The sequence below is a fragment of the Manihot esculenta genome, chromosome 5 (assembly GCF_001659605.2).
Source record: "Manihot esculenta cultivar AM560-2 chromosome 5, M.esculenta_v8, whole genome shotgun sequence".
Taxonomy (NCBI): domain Eukaryota; kingdom Viridiplantae; phylum Streptophyta; class Magnoliopsida; order Malpighiales; family Euphorbiaceae; genus Manihot; species Manihot esculenta.
In genome coordinates this window covers 32,673,199-32,685,747 of record NC_035165.2, presented here as the reverse complement: position 1 = coordinate 32,685,747, position 12,549 = coordinate 32,673,199, and the positions used below count along the sequence as shown (strand labels likewise).

The window sequence follows — 12,549 nt, the reverse complement described above, 5'->3', positions numbered from 1 at the left end:
GGATGCCATTAATGCATATAGGATATTTAATCCCAAGGTACCACGTAGCCTTCAGACCTTCACAAAAGTAGATGCCCCTTCTTTAACTGCCACTGTCCATATGTTTTATTCATGTTTCCATTCATCTAAACATCTTTATCCATTGTTCAGCAACCATTCCCAAGGCCATGCTAATGTTTTCTTAACTGCATAACTCCCTTTCATCTATACAACTAAAATTAAAATGAAACACTTTTTCGCAAAGGGAAATCTGGCATTTGTATGTGCAGAAAATTATCCAAATGTTTAAAGCCCAACCAAATTGTTCAATTGCTTTATATGAAACATTAAATCAAGAGAATATGAACTAAACTAACCAAAGCAAAACACAAATCATGAGGTTAAATAGAGAATTGTTGATTGAAGACTAGGCATCCTTGTACTAAATGCAGATTTACTGTTCTGATTAAATACACATGTTTAATCTACATTCCTTCAGTGCAATCTCCAATTTTGAGATATTTCTAAGCAGTCACATAAAAAGCAGAGTTCACCAATATTTGACTTGCAGCATTTAGCAATAGTAACTTGGACTAAAATGCAGAACATTAGGGCAGCATATGTCTTTTATTACAAATATCCCACATGCTTTGCAAAATAATTAAATAAATAAAAATCAACAGTCCATTTAAGCACTGTAAAGATTAACAATAAGCATTCATACGTTAACACATTCTCAAGCATTGATAAACACTTTCTTTCACCTATAGGAACATTGTGCCTGATAACCTATAAGCTAAAATCTTTATTGCACTCACTAAAATGTAATCAAGAAGGTATAATAAACCTATTAGCCATAAATCCTTGGCACTCTCATCTTGCATCAACTTCAGCCGGTGCCTTTGCCACAATTGACAGCGCGTGCAAGCCGCTTTGTAATTCATCTTGCAACAAACCATAGACGAGCCTATGCCTCTTCACCAAGCTCTTCCCTTCAAATTCTTTTGACACAACTTTCAAATTGAAATGTGTCTCACCGTCACTTCCTCTCACACCAGCATGCCCTGCATGCTGATAAGAGATATCCTCCACTTCTAATTCAGTGGGACTTAACTCTCTCTCCAATATCTCCTTAATTCTTTTTCCTCTACTCCCTAAATTATCTGAATCCTTACCAACACCACCACCAACTTTGGATTCCGAACTCGAAACAAAATTCTCACTCAAATTCATTGCAATACTCGAGTTCTCAACACCAGCACCGCTATTTGAACCTTTCACTTCAATATTCTCTTTTTTCTTACTCAATCCATCGTTCAGATTTTCCCTGTCAACATTCCCAGAATTCGACCCAAGCCCACTACCCTTCTCAGCCTCCAAATACAACTCAAGTGCCTTCTTTTGCATCAATTTTAACATATTCAAGAACCCATTATTCCTTGAAGGGGTCAAACTCTGTTGCAATCCAAGAAGCACCACAAAATCTGGCGAAACCCTCAAAACCTCATCCACTGGCCGCCCCGAAAGCCCTTGAACAAGCAAAGCTGCAAGCCCCTTTGTCAGAACCGAATCCGAATCAGCCTCAAATACAACATTCCTATCGGTGTCTAAATATGCCCGGACCCAAACTTGGGATACACAACCTTCTACTTTGTTGTCTCTCGTTTTGAATTGGGTATCGAGTGGTTTCAAGTTCTTGCCATAAAAAAGGAGCTGCTCGTATTTAGCCTTGGGTTTCGCAACAGATTGGAAGAGCTTGACAATCTCTTGAAGCTTCGGAGGGAGTTCTTCAATGGGTTGCAGAGAAGCAGCGCTTGATGCTGATACAAGCACTGGCGATGGCTTTTTCGTAGCGATACTGTCGAAAGATATAGGCCTAGAGAAAATATAGAAGGATAGATTTATGGGTTTTACTGTTGAGATTAGTGGTTTTAATGAATAAGAAGATATTGGAACTCTGGTTGTGAATAAGCGGAGGGAAGTAGAGATTGAAGCAGCCATGGTCACCGTGTGTGTAGCTGAAACAGATGACTCTGGGGAATCTGGGAGCAGAAGAGGACTATTTCCGAGGACACAGAGCCCGGCCCTTGAAAGAAAAATACATTTTTAAAGGCGAAGGCAAAAAGCATTTGGTCTTGCCCCTTGTTTGGATCTGAATTGTGTAGAGGGAAAACGAGGGCAAATTCATGAGGGGAAATAAGAGAAAAAAAGGAATTCAAGGATGAGAAATGAATAGAAAGATAATAGAGAAATTAGAGGGAATTCTCTTTTGTACTGTTGGGACATTATATTTCATTGGAGGATAAGTAAAATTTTTTGACCTTATAAAACTTTGAAATTCCTCAATATTCAATCCATCCAAAACTACCATCCTCCATCCGTCCATTATAAAAATTAATTCAAAATTAATAAATTATCAAATTTTTAAAAATATAATTTTTTTTTAAAATACTCTTTGTAAAAGTTTATAAATTATTTAAAATTTAATTGATATCACTTAAAAATAGCTGAACATATTAATTATAGAAAGTTTTAATATTCAGCATTAAAAATATAAATATCAATCCATTAATTATACTAAATTTAAAAATTAAAATATAATTTACCTTTTTTCTCTATATTAATACTCTTGAATTAATAATTTCTATTCGAGTTTTTACACCTATAAAAATTGACTAAGATCAAAATTTGGAAATGTGATAATTTTTATTTAATTTTTACAATAAAAATATAAATATTAAGAAATTTTAGATAATTTTTAAGTCCACATAAATAAATTGAAAATAATTTTATTGTATGACTCTTGCATGTAAATCATGTTTCTATCATAATTAATTTTAAAATTATTAATTGAATAACTTATTTTACTAATTTCAATTGCATGCATAAAAGGTGAAAATTATTTAAAAACCTATATAAAGAAAGGGAAAAGAGAATAGAAATTATTTATCAAAAGGGCATAAAAGAAATAGGAGAGGAGAAAATAAATTAGTCACAACCCTAAAATAATTAAAATAAAATAAATTAATCCTAAAAAAATTAGGAGGCCAAAGGCCCATCACCTTTATAAAGGGTTTTCAATGCAGTCTATTGGGACCTCTACCGTAGGCTCTATGGGTCTACTGTAGCAAAATTTACATATCGATTTATTTATAGGGGTGGAGTGGAGATAAATAAAATTGATTGAACTGAATTAATTTAAAAATTTTATTTAATTTTTTATTCATTTCAGTTTAATTTAATTTTTAATTTTAAAATTTTAATTCAATTCAGTTTTGTTCAGAAAAAAATTAAAAAAATTAAATCGAATCGATTTAATAATAATAATATATTATATTCAATAATACAGAGATTAAATTTTATTAAGATTAAAAAATAAAAAATTTATTAAAAATTCAAATCGAACCGAATCCAATTGAATCAGTCTGATTCAGTTCAATTTGATTTCTAATCAAAATTAGTTCGATTCTATTTTTATAAACACTAAAAATTTAATTTTCATTTATTCTGTTCGATTTTAAATCGAATCGACTGAATACTCATATCTATATATAGGACAAATTCGACTATTATGATTATACTAAGGGTATTTTAGTCTTTTCAATTTCTTATTTGTTTATTTAATTAAAATAAATTTTAAAAATAAATAAAATAATAATATATCATAAATAAATAAAAATAATAAAAATTCAAAGTAAATTAGTGAAGAACCAACTCTGAATAATAGGATAAAATAGTGAATAACACATATTTAATCTCTTAATATTTAAATTTATATTTCCGAGTGGCATTTTTATTTTAATACGAGGATTTTTTACTTGCAATCACAAAATAAAACCACACTAGAATATTCTATTAGGAAAAAAAAAAAAAAAAATTCTCTGATCATTCTAGCATGATAAGTTGACAAATGGAACAGTTCATGTATTTGTCTTGTTGTGGCATTAAAACTAGTTTGGTTACACGAAGCATCGGTTTCAACCGTTTTCTATTCTTTTTTATATATAATTAGTATAGACGTTTATTGTTTTTTTTGAAATAGGGATTGGGAGAGTATACAAAGGATGCACTTTCCACCAGACTAAATTTCGGAGTACAATTAGTATACACTTTTAAATTAAAACTTAAAAAATAAATTATATTGCCATATGAAATTATGTACAACTTTCTTAAATTAATTTTCAAAATAAAATAAAATTACAATTTATTGTAAAAATCTTGACTGTTATATACTAATTTTTAAAAAATTAGATCAAAGATTATAAAATTTTATGTATTTATATATTGTTTATTTATAAATTCAGTATACACAAGAATATATATATATTAATATAAATGGAATTTGGCTTTGGTTCCTGTGCTAACTGCTGACCTCTTGCATGTTGATTTTTGTAATAGCATCTTTGCCACTCGTCAATCCTCCCTTTTCCTCTCCTCTGCAAACTTACCAAATTTGCTTACATCTTGTTTTCGTTTCTGTCATCTAGTTCTACTCCATTCTAGCTGCTTCTTTCCTCTGATCTCTTTAGTGGTTTTAATTTCACTCGCAGTTTCTTTTCAAATCTCTCTTCACGATCAGAGAACAGAAAGCCCTTTCTCTACAGCATCTTCTTCAAGCTACATGTATAACATGTTCTCTCCTCGCCTAAATCTTGATGAAGAACCACAGTCTAATTTTCCATTAACTGATTTATCTTTAAGCACTGGAATAGTAGTCCGGACACCCCAGCACTGCGAAATTCTTTCTAATGCTGAAGACAAGATTCAGCCCAAAAGCATCTCTTTTACCAGAAAATATCAACACCCATTTGAATCACAAGGAAGTCTGCTTCAATTTAAGAAGCAGAGAAGCCTTCAAGGTGCAGCATTAACTATAGGAACTGGGTCTAGTTCAGACCAGTTTAAAATAAGTGGGCTTGATCAACCTGAAGAAAGACTCAGGTCTGCTGCTAGTTTTAGTGCTGGAAGTGGAGTATATGGAGGTGAATATGCCAGGAACGAGCCAATCCAAGTTACGAATCGCTTCGGTGCATGTAATGCAAGTGAATTGAGAGGTGTTGATAAGGCAAGAAACGTACCTTACTGTCAATTTGTTGATGGGTTGATGATGAGAAACGAAAATGGCAACAGAATGAATGGTTATGGAGGATCTGAAGTGAATGTTTTTAACAAGGGAAGCCCATATCAACAATCAGTATGGAATGGGGGACTTAGCAGTTTTGAGAATAGCAAAAAAATGAGTGCTTATAGCAGAGGTGGCGCAAGTTTTGTCCATACATCAGCGTCTGAGAAAATCCGCCACAGGATGATAAAAAATCGAGAATCAGCTGCCAGGTCTAGAGCAAGAAAACAGGCAAGTTTTTCTCCTCTCTCCAACCCTAACATTTCTTTCTTTCCCCTTTCATAAAAATCATTTATCAAAGACAAGGGATAGATTATATCAGCTATTTCACCAACGATTTCATGTTTCTTTTTACACTATGATAGTATATTGTAATAGCAACGGATTTTACCAATGGATGAATCTATTGTTAGTGACCAACAGATTACCAACTGAAATCCGTTGGTAATAAATTTACCATTTGTTATTGGTTTCTTTATTCTTTTTTGTCTCCTGTTCTCTTTAATTGCATGCCAGGCTCTGGAAGCTCAACAACAGTTGGAAAATACAGCACTCAAGAAGGAGAATGACCTCTTAAAAAGGATTGTAAGGGTATAATTTAAGTCGCAATTTGATTTTGTTGAAAGTATATTTTACCATCTAAATTAATTTGATGAAATCCTCTCTTGTTAGTCAAACCAGATGGATCATCTTAGATTCATCGTTAAATTTGTAACCCGTAATATAATTTTCATATCAACAATTTTTACATCTCTCTAAAAATTGTGGCCTTTTATTAATAGTCACTTTCTACTAATAGCGCGATACTATATATACTATTTTAATACAAATTAAATCACAGACTCTAAAATGAAAAATTGATAAAACTACATAATGTTTGTACGTTGAACAAATGTGCTAAAAAAATGAATGATCCATTATTAATTTAATTAGGATAATAAGATGCACATCATGTTAAAAGCCAGCATAAGAGGATTCAGATGGTTAGTTTTTTTATATATATTCTTCAAATTATGGGAAATAATATTATCAATGGTTTTGATGCCTTGCAGTTTCTGCTAGCCATTGTGAGAACAAAAAGCATGAAGTTGCCAAAACTTTCAAGGAGTTTCTCGGCACCATTCTAGATGACACAACAGAGAGGAATCAATAGGAGCAAAGAGTTTGTGTAAATGGATGATGGTGTTAGCTATAGGCTTGTGACTTTTGAGGTATGAAGCATCCATCTATTTAGTCTAATAGTAAGTTGCAGCTCTTGTATCTCCTTGCCCCTCTTTTATAAAAGAAAATAATGTCAAATGAGAATCAGAAACGGTTGATACTGTTTGTATATATCATGGGCATGTCTAGCATTTTTAGCAGGTGTAGCTTGAAGTGTATGAATCAAATATCAAAGCACTACAATAATATTAGAAAAATTATTAATTTAGCAAATCTATTGTTTCTGCTTCTTTAATTTTAAGAGGATTTCTATTCTACTAATTTTTGGTAAATTACGGTAAGTAAATAATTTTATTATCCTATTTCTCTTTTATACATTTTCATTATCTCATTTATAATAAAAGACTAATTAAACTCTATCAGAAATTTTAATAAATATCGTTTGACTAAAATGATATAAGAAAAAAGATAAGCCGAAAAGACAACCAATTTTATTGAAATTTTTTAAAAATTAAAAAAGTAAAATTTTTTAAAACTGGATAAAGTAAAATTTTTCAAAAATTGAAAAAGTGAGTTTCTAATAATAAAAGAGACTATTTATAATAAAAATAAAATTATAATATACAAAATTATGAAAATATTCAAAAAAATAATTAAAATATAAAATTGATCTCTAAATGATGGAATTTTCATATCGAACTTTGTGATAGGTCTGAGACTCTTGTCACACTTTTGAAAATCGTACGTCTCGATTTTTTTTTTTTAAAAAGCTACCGTGGATTTTTATCGGATATCGACAGCAAAAATTAGGTTCAATTCAACTCTGCCTTAAAGTTTAAGGCTAATTGCCCTACGTCACTGTGACATTCTCTTCAAGATAATGTCTAGTATGCATAGAATGTCTAGTAAAATCACGTAGATGTGTGTGTTTTTTTTCTCCAATAAATTATTTCAACATGGGTTTCAAAAGCAGTTCTACTTAGATTAATTTTAAATTTTTTAATTAATTATTTAATAAAAAATTTGTTTCACATAGAAATAATATTATATAATGATATATTATTATATTACAATGTAATATAATATAATATACTAATTAATTAAAAACGTCAGCCATAGGATTAATATTATATAATAATATATTATATTCTATTACATTTGTATTAAATATTATGATATATTTAATTCAATTGTTTTAAATTTAATTCAAGTGAATTAATTGAGTTAATTAGAAATGTGGAATTTAATTGAATTAAGACAAAAGTTTATTTATGTTCATATAAAATTAGAATGAGCTAAGATAAAAAATATTATTTAGGGATGTAAACGAATCGAGTTGAGAGACCAATCGAATTTTGAAGAATTTAATTTTAGTTTAAAAAATATATATAAAAGTATTTTGGACTAAACCGACAACATTAAGTAAAATTTTAGCATAAAGATATTTGTATTTTCTTTACATGTTGAACTGAACTATGAATAAATAATTTTATCGTAAATTTAAACTTATTTTAAATCATTCAACTTATTGTTGAATTCTTTTGTCTTAAAGTCAATTACAACACTAAAATTATCATTTGATTGCATACAAATATTTTTAAATTAATTTATAATTATTATAATAAAATGTAATTTTGACTCTATACTGATAAAATAAATAAATAAATTTTTTTCTCATAAATTTCAGATTTTTTAATTCAATATTTAAGCTATTTTCACATTGGTGCAAAAGTTAATTTGAATATTAAATTTAATAAAAGTGTTCTAAATTTGTAAGGAAATTTTAAGAGAAAAAAAATAAAATTAGTAATACAAATTAAAATTTTTAATTTTTGTAAAAAAAATAATAATTTAAATAAATATAAATTTTATTTATATTTAACATAAACTTTGTCCACTTCTGAATAGGTGGGTCTGGCAGAGCAGGAAGGGCTGGAGGAGAGGCAACTTTCTACACTGAAGATGTTCTAGTTTTATGAAATATCGCTAGTGTAATGGTAGCCTCAGGCTGTGAGGCTCCATCTTGGATCATGGCTTTGCGGCACCGTCCAGAAAGAGGATCAATTTCAATTCTTTTTAAGAGTTTTTCATAGAATATTCTGTTAAATATTGGACCTTTGACTAGGGCTGTGCAATCCGAATCGAACTAAATTGAAAAGTTAAAAATCGAATTATAAAAATATTAAAAATTAAAAAAATCGATTATAAAAATATAATCGAATCGAATTAAACCGATAAAAATCAGTTTGATTCGGTTCAATTCAAATCGAAATTTGTAATTTTTTTTAATTTTTTATTTTTAATTTCAGTAGAATAATTTAATAAATATTTCACATAAATTTATCAATAAATATTATTTGAATACATAATAATAATAATACTTAAAAAATCCATAAAAATTCATATAAAATTTAAAAATATATATAAAATCAATATTTTTATATATAAAATCAATTTTTCAGTTTTTCGGTTATTTAACACGTTTAAACCGAATCAAATCAAAAATCAAATAAATTGAAAAATACTAACCGAACCAAACCGAACCTTTCGATTAACCGAATCATTAAACCGAAATTGATCGGTTCAGTTCGGTTTTTCGATTCAGACCGATTTATGCTCTCCCCTACCTTTGAGTCTTTGACAGCCTGATGTATTTACTGTTTGCCCATCTCATAGCCTAAACATTTTCTAATAGTGGGAAATGTTAGTCACAATCTTCTGAAAAGGGTGATGTATGTTCAAGCAAATTTGATACAAAGATAGATTAAATATTTACTAGAAGCAAACACAATTTCCAGACATGTATTTGACATTAATTTAAACTATTTGTATGAAGATGTTGAAGAAGATGAAATAAAAATGAGATGGTGAACTTTGTTATGTATACTTTTCTTGCATGCTTTCCATGTGTATTGAAACTTGCATTTTGTGCTGAAACTTGTTTTTCTTTTATTTATGGCAGGGAATTTGAAATTGTGCTCATTGTTTTACGAAAATCTGTGAAAGTATAATAATGTAAAAAACAATGTTTTTATTTATGAAACACAATTCTAATTCATTGGTTTATATTTAAGGTAGATTATTTGATTTTGAGACACACTGGTCTATGGATTAAATGTTTCATCACCTCTTTTGGGCTATCAACAATCTTAAATTTCGAGTTATAAATTATTTTTCTTAACAAAAAAAAAAATTGATAACCGAAAATTGAATATTCTAAAAAATTATTACGATAATTAAATTGGAATAAATATTGCTTTACCAAAAGCATCAATTTTATCGATCAATTTGGTTATTGTGTAATAACCCCCGGCTCTCCGTCGGTCTCGCGTGTCAGAACCCTGAATTTGCTGTGGGAATTGAGACAGTTGTCCCAAACATTAATTTTTTGTCTTCGATCGCCCCACAATGTAACGGACGTTTGCCCGCTCTCTCAAAGTTAGGCACGAATCCAAACATAAATCTTAATAATTCCTTCCAAATCCAAACCCAGCTTTAGCTTTAATCCTCGTTTTCTCTTCACTTCACTGGGATTTTTGAGATTCTTGCCTTCTTTTCCACTTCACCGCTCCCAAATTGTGTGTTCTGATGCAAGAAATCTAAGCACTTCACACTTCTTCTCGGAAGGCCTATCAGGAGAAGATGGAGAAGCAAATTACAAGACTTTGCTGCAAGAATCAACTCTGGTTGGTCATTCTTGTTTCCTTTGTTTTCTGCTTTGTGTTGTTTTGCTTTGATTATTCAGTTCTAACTGGAACCCAAGAAAGGGTCACTGCTTTTGTTAGCAACTATGAAAATTCAAACTCTGCCCAAAAATCCAAACCCGTCCAGGTCCCTGAAAATCTCAAAGAAACCTCCATTAAACCCATGAAAACTGATTATCATAAGGATTCTTGTTTGGGTCGATACATTTATATTCATCGTCTTCCTAAGAGATTCAACCAAGAATTGCTTGACAATTGTGGGTCAATCACAGTAGGGACTGAGCATAACATGTGTCCTTACTTGGTTAATTATGCTTTGGGTCATGAGGTAGAAAATTCTCAAGGAATTTTGTTAAACAAGAGTTGGTACTCTACCAATCAATTCTTGTTAGAAGTCATTTTTCACTACAGAATGAAGAAATACAAATGCTTGACTAATGATTCTTCTCGTGCCTCTGCTATTTATATCCCATTTTATGCGGGTCTTGATGTTAGCGGATACCTTTGGGGTGTTAAAACATCAGTGAGAGATCAATCTGCTTTTGATCTAGTCAAGTGGCTTGTTGAAAAGCCTGAATGGAAGAAAATGTTGGGTAGAGACCATTTCTTGGTTGCAGGGAGGATTTCTTGGGATTTTAGAAGGCAAACCGACAATGAATCTGATTGGGGTAGCAAGTTTAGGTTCTTGCCAGAATCTAATAACATGTCAATGTTGGCAATTGAGTCTAGCTCTTGGAACAATGATTATGCCATACCATATCCAACTTGTTTTCATCCTTCAAAAGATAGTGAGGTGTTGCAATGGCAAGATAAGATGAGAAGACAAAAAAGGCCATACTTGTTTTCTTTTGCTGGTGCCCCAAGGCCTGATCTTCAAGAGTCTGTTCGAGGAAAGATTATTGAGGAATGCCTAGCTTCAAAGAACTTATGCAAGTTGTTAGAGTGTGATTATGGTGTTAATGGTGCTATTAATTGTGATAATCCAGCGAATGTGATGAAATTGTTTCAGAATTCAGTTTACTGCTTGCAGCCTACAGGTGATTCATACACTAGGCGATCCATATTTGATTCGATTTTGGCAGGGTGCATTCCAGTTTTCTTTCATCCAGGCACTGCTTATGCTCAGTATAAGTGGCATTTACCAAAGAATTATAGTAAATATTCTGTTTACATACCTGTGAGAGATGTTAAAGATTGGAAAACTGGCATAAACGAGACATTACTTAGAATACCGCAGGATAGAGTAATGGCCATGAGAGAGGAGGTTATAAAGCTCATTCCAAGGATCATATATGCAGATCCCAGGTCTAGATTGGAGACCTTTGAAGATGCATTTGATTTAGCAGTCAAGGGAATTCTTGAGAGAATAGAGAGAGTTAGGTGGGAAATTAAGGAGAGAAAGGATCCTAGCATTGGATTTGCAGAAGGGGATGATTACAAGTATACTTTTTCTGGTTATGTAGGAGAAGAGTGATTATGCTTGTAATTTTAATCATTAGTGAATGTTCTTCCAGTAATTATTAGCAAACAAGTGATATATGTAGATCATATATACAAGAGAATATCCATATTACAGTTCTTTCCTCTTGCTTGTGATCAATTTGTTGTTAGTGGCTGCTGCTTTTGCATTTCTTGTGGTTGAGTTCAACTTATTCTAAAAATTCAGTCTGGACTGAAATTAGAATAAAATTCATTAACAAAAGAAAAAGATTCACAGCCTTAACCTTCGGCCAAAGACGAGAGATTTCTCAGCTGAAGAGAAAATGCAAAAGAAATATATGATAGTCCTTTTTAAAAAGAATTTTTTTTTTTTTTTGACAATGCTTTATTCAATGTTTTACCATGAACAGCATAAAAAGTCTTGCCGACACAAGAAAGGGCGGTCCTGACCTGAATGGACATGACCGTTGATTGTCACGTGATGCCCATATCAGCTGTTCAGACTGTAAGTTGAAATTAACGGCAGATAGCTGAGATTCAGAGTAGTCTTTTTATTTATTTATTTATTTTTAACAATCTTTACTGTTATAAGATAATTAAATACAAATAATTTCAAATAAGTCTCTTAATGTTTTATAAAAGTTCAAATAGGTCTAATTTATTTATTTTTAATTAAATAAATCTAGAAATTTATGTTTAAGATTAAATAATTAAGCCCGATCTTTTGATATAAAATTAAGATAATATTTTCTTTCTACTAGCCTCCTCCACCCCCTTTCCCTCTTCTTTCTTGGATTCTAGTGTTTTTGGTCAAATCTTCATTCTAATGCACCTTCTGCTTTACCAAAGATGACGTATCCAATCTGTCCTACATCCTCAATTCTTAAGCTCTCCTAATCTGCTACAACCTATGCTTCAAACACCCATGAAATTCAAATCACAAAAATATCAAATTTCCAAAATTTGAGAGAAAAAAATGAAAGAATTTGAGAATTAGGGTTTGTGTTGTCAGAATGTTTAGGTGATATTTGAGAATTTAAGGAAGTGATAGATTAAGTAAGATTATTTAAATATTTTCCATATTAATTAATGGAGAAAATGAGGAAATTAACGAAATTAAACTATGAATGCATTTTAATGTAT

General features: G+C 30.7%; 2 protein-coding genes across 2 annotated transcripts; one reads left to right on the top strand and one right to left on the bottom strand.

Annotated features, from left to right (window-relative positions):
- Positions 1-640: 640 nt before the first annotated feature.
- Positions 641-2,238, bottom strand: LOC110615298 (sufE-like protein 1, chloroplastic/mitochondrial). The gene has a single exon (XM_021757106.2). The coding sequence runs from the start codon at positions 1,978-1,980 to the stop codon at positions 853-855; it is 1,128 nt and encodes a 375-aa protein (XP_021612798.1). The 5' UTR covers positions 1,981-2,238; the 3' UTR covers positions 641-852.
- A 7,339-nt stretch (positions 2,239-9,577) lies between these two features.
- Positions 9,578-11,545, top strand: LOC110614405 (probable xyloglucan galactosyltransferase GT14). The gene has a single exon (XM_021755929.2). The coding sequence runs from the start codon at positions 9,905-9,907 to the stop codon at positions 11,438-11,440; it is 1,536 nt and encodes a 511-aa protein (XP_021611621.1). The 5' UTR covers positions 9,578-9,904; the 3' UTR covers positions 11,441-11,545.
- The last annotated feature ends 1,004 nt before the right edge of the window (positions 11,546-12,549 follow it).

Coding starts and splice junctions, on each gene's coding strand:
- LOC110615298 (XM_021757106.2), bottom strand. CDS start 1,980: ATGGCTGCTTCAATCTCTACTTCCCTCCGCTTATTCACAACCAGAGTT.
- LOC110614405 (XM_021755929.2), top strand. CDS start 9,905: ATGGAGAAGCAAATTACAAGACTTTGCTGCAAGAATCAACTCTGGTTG.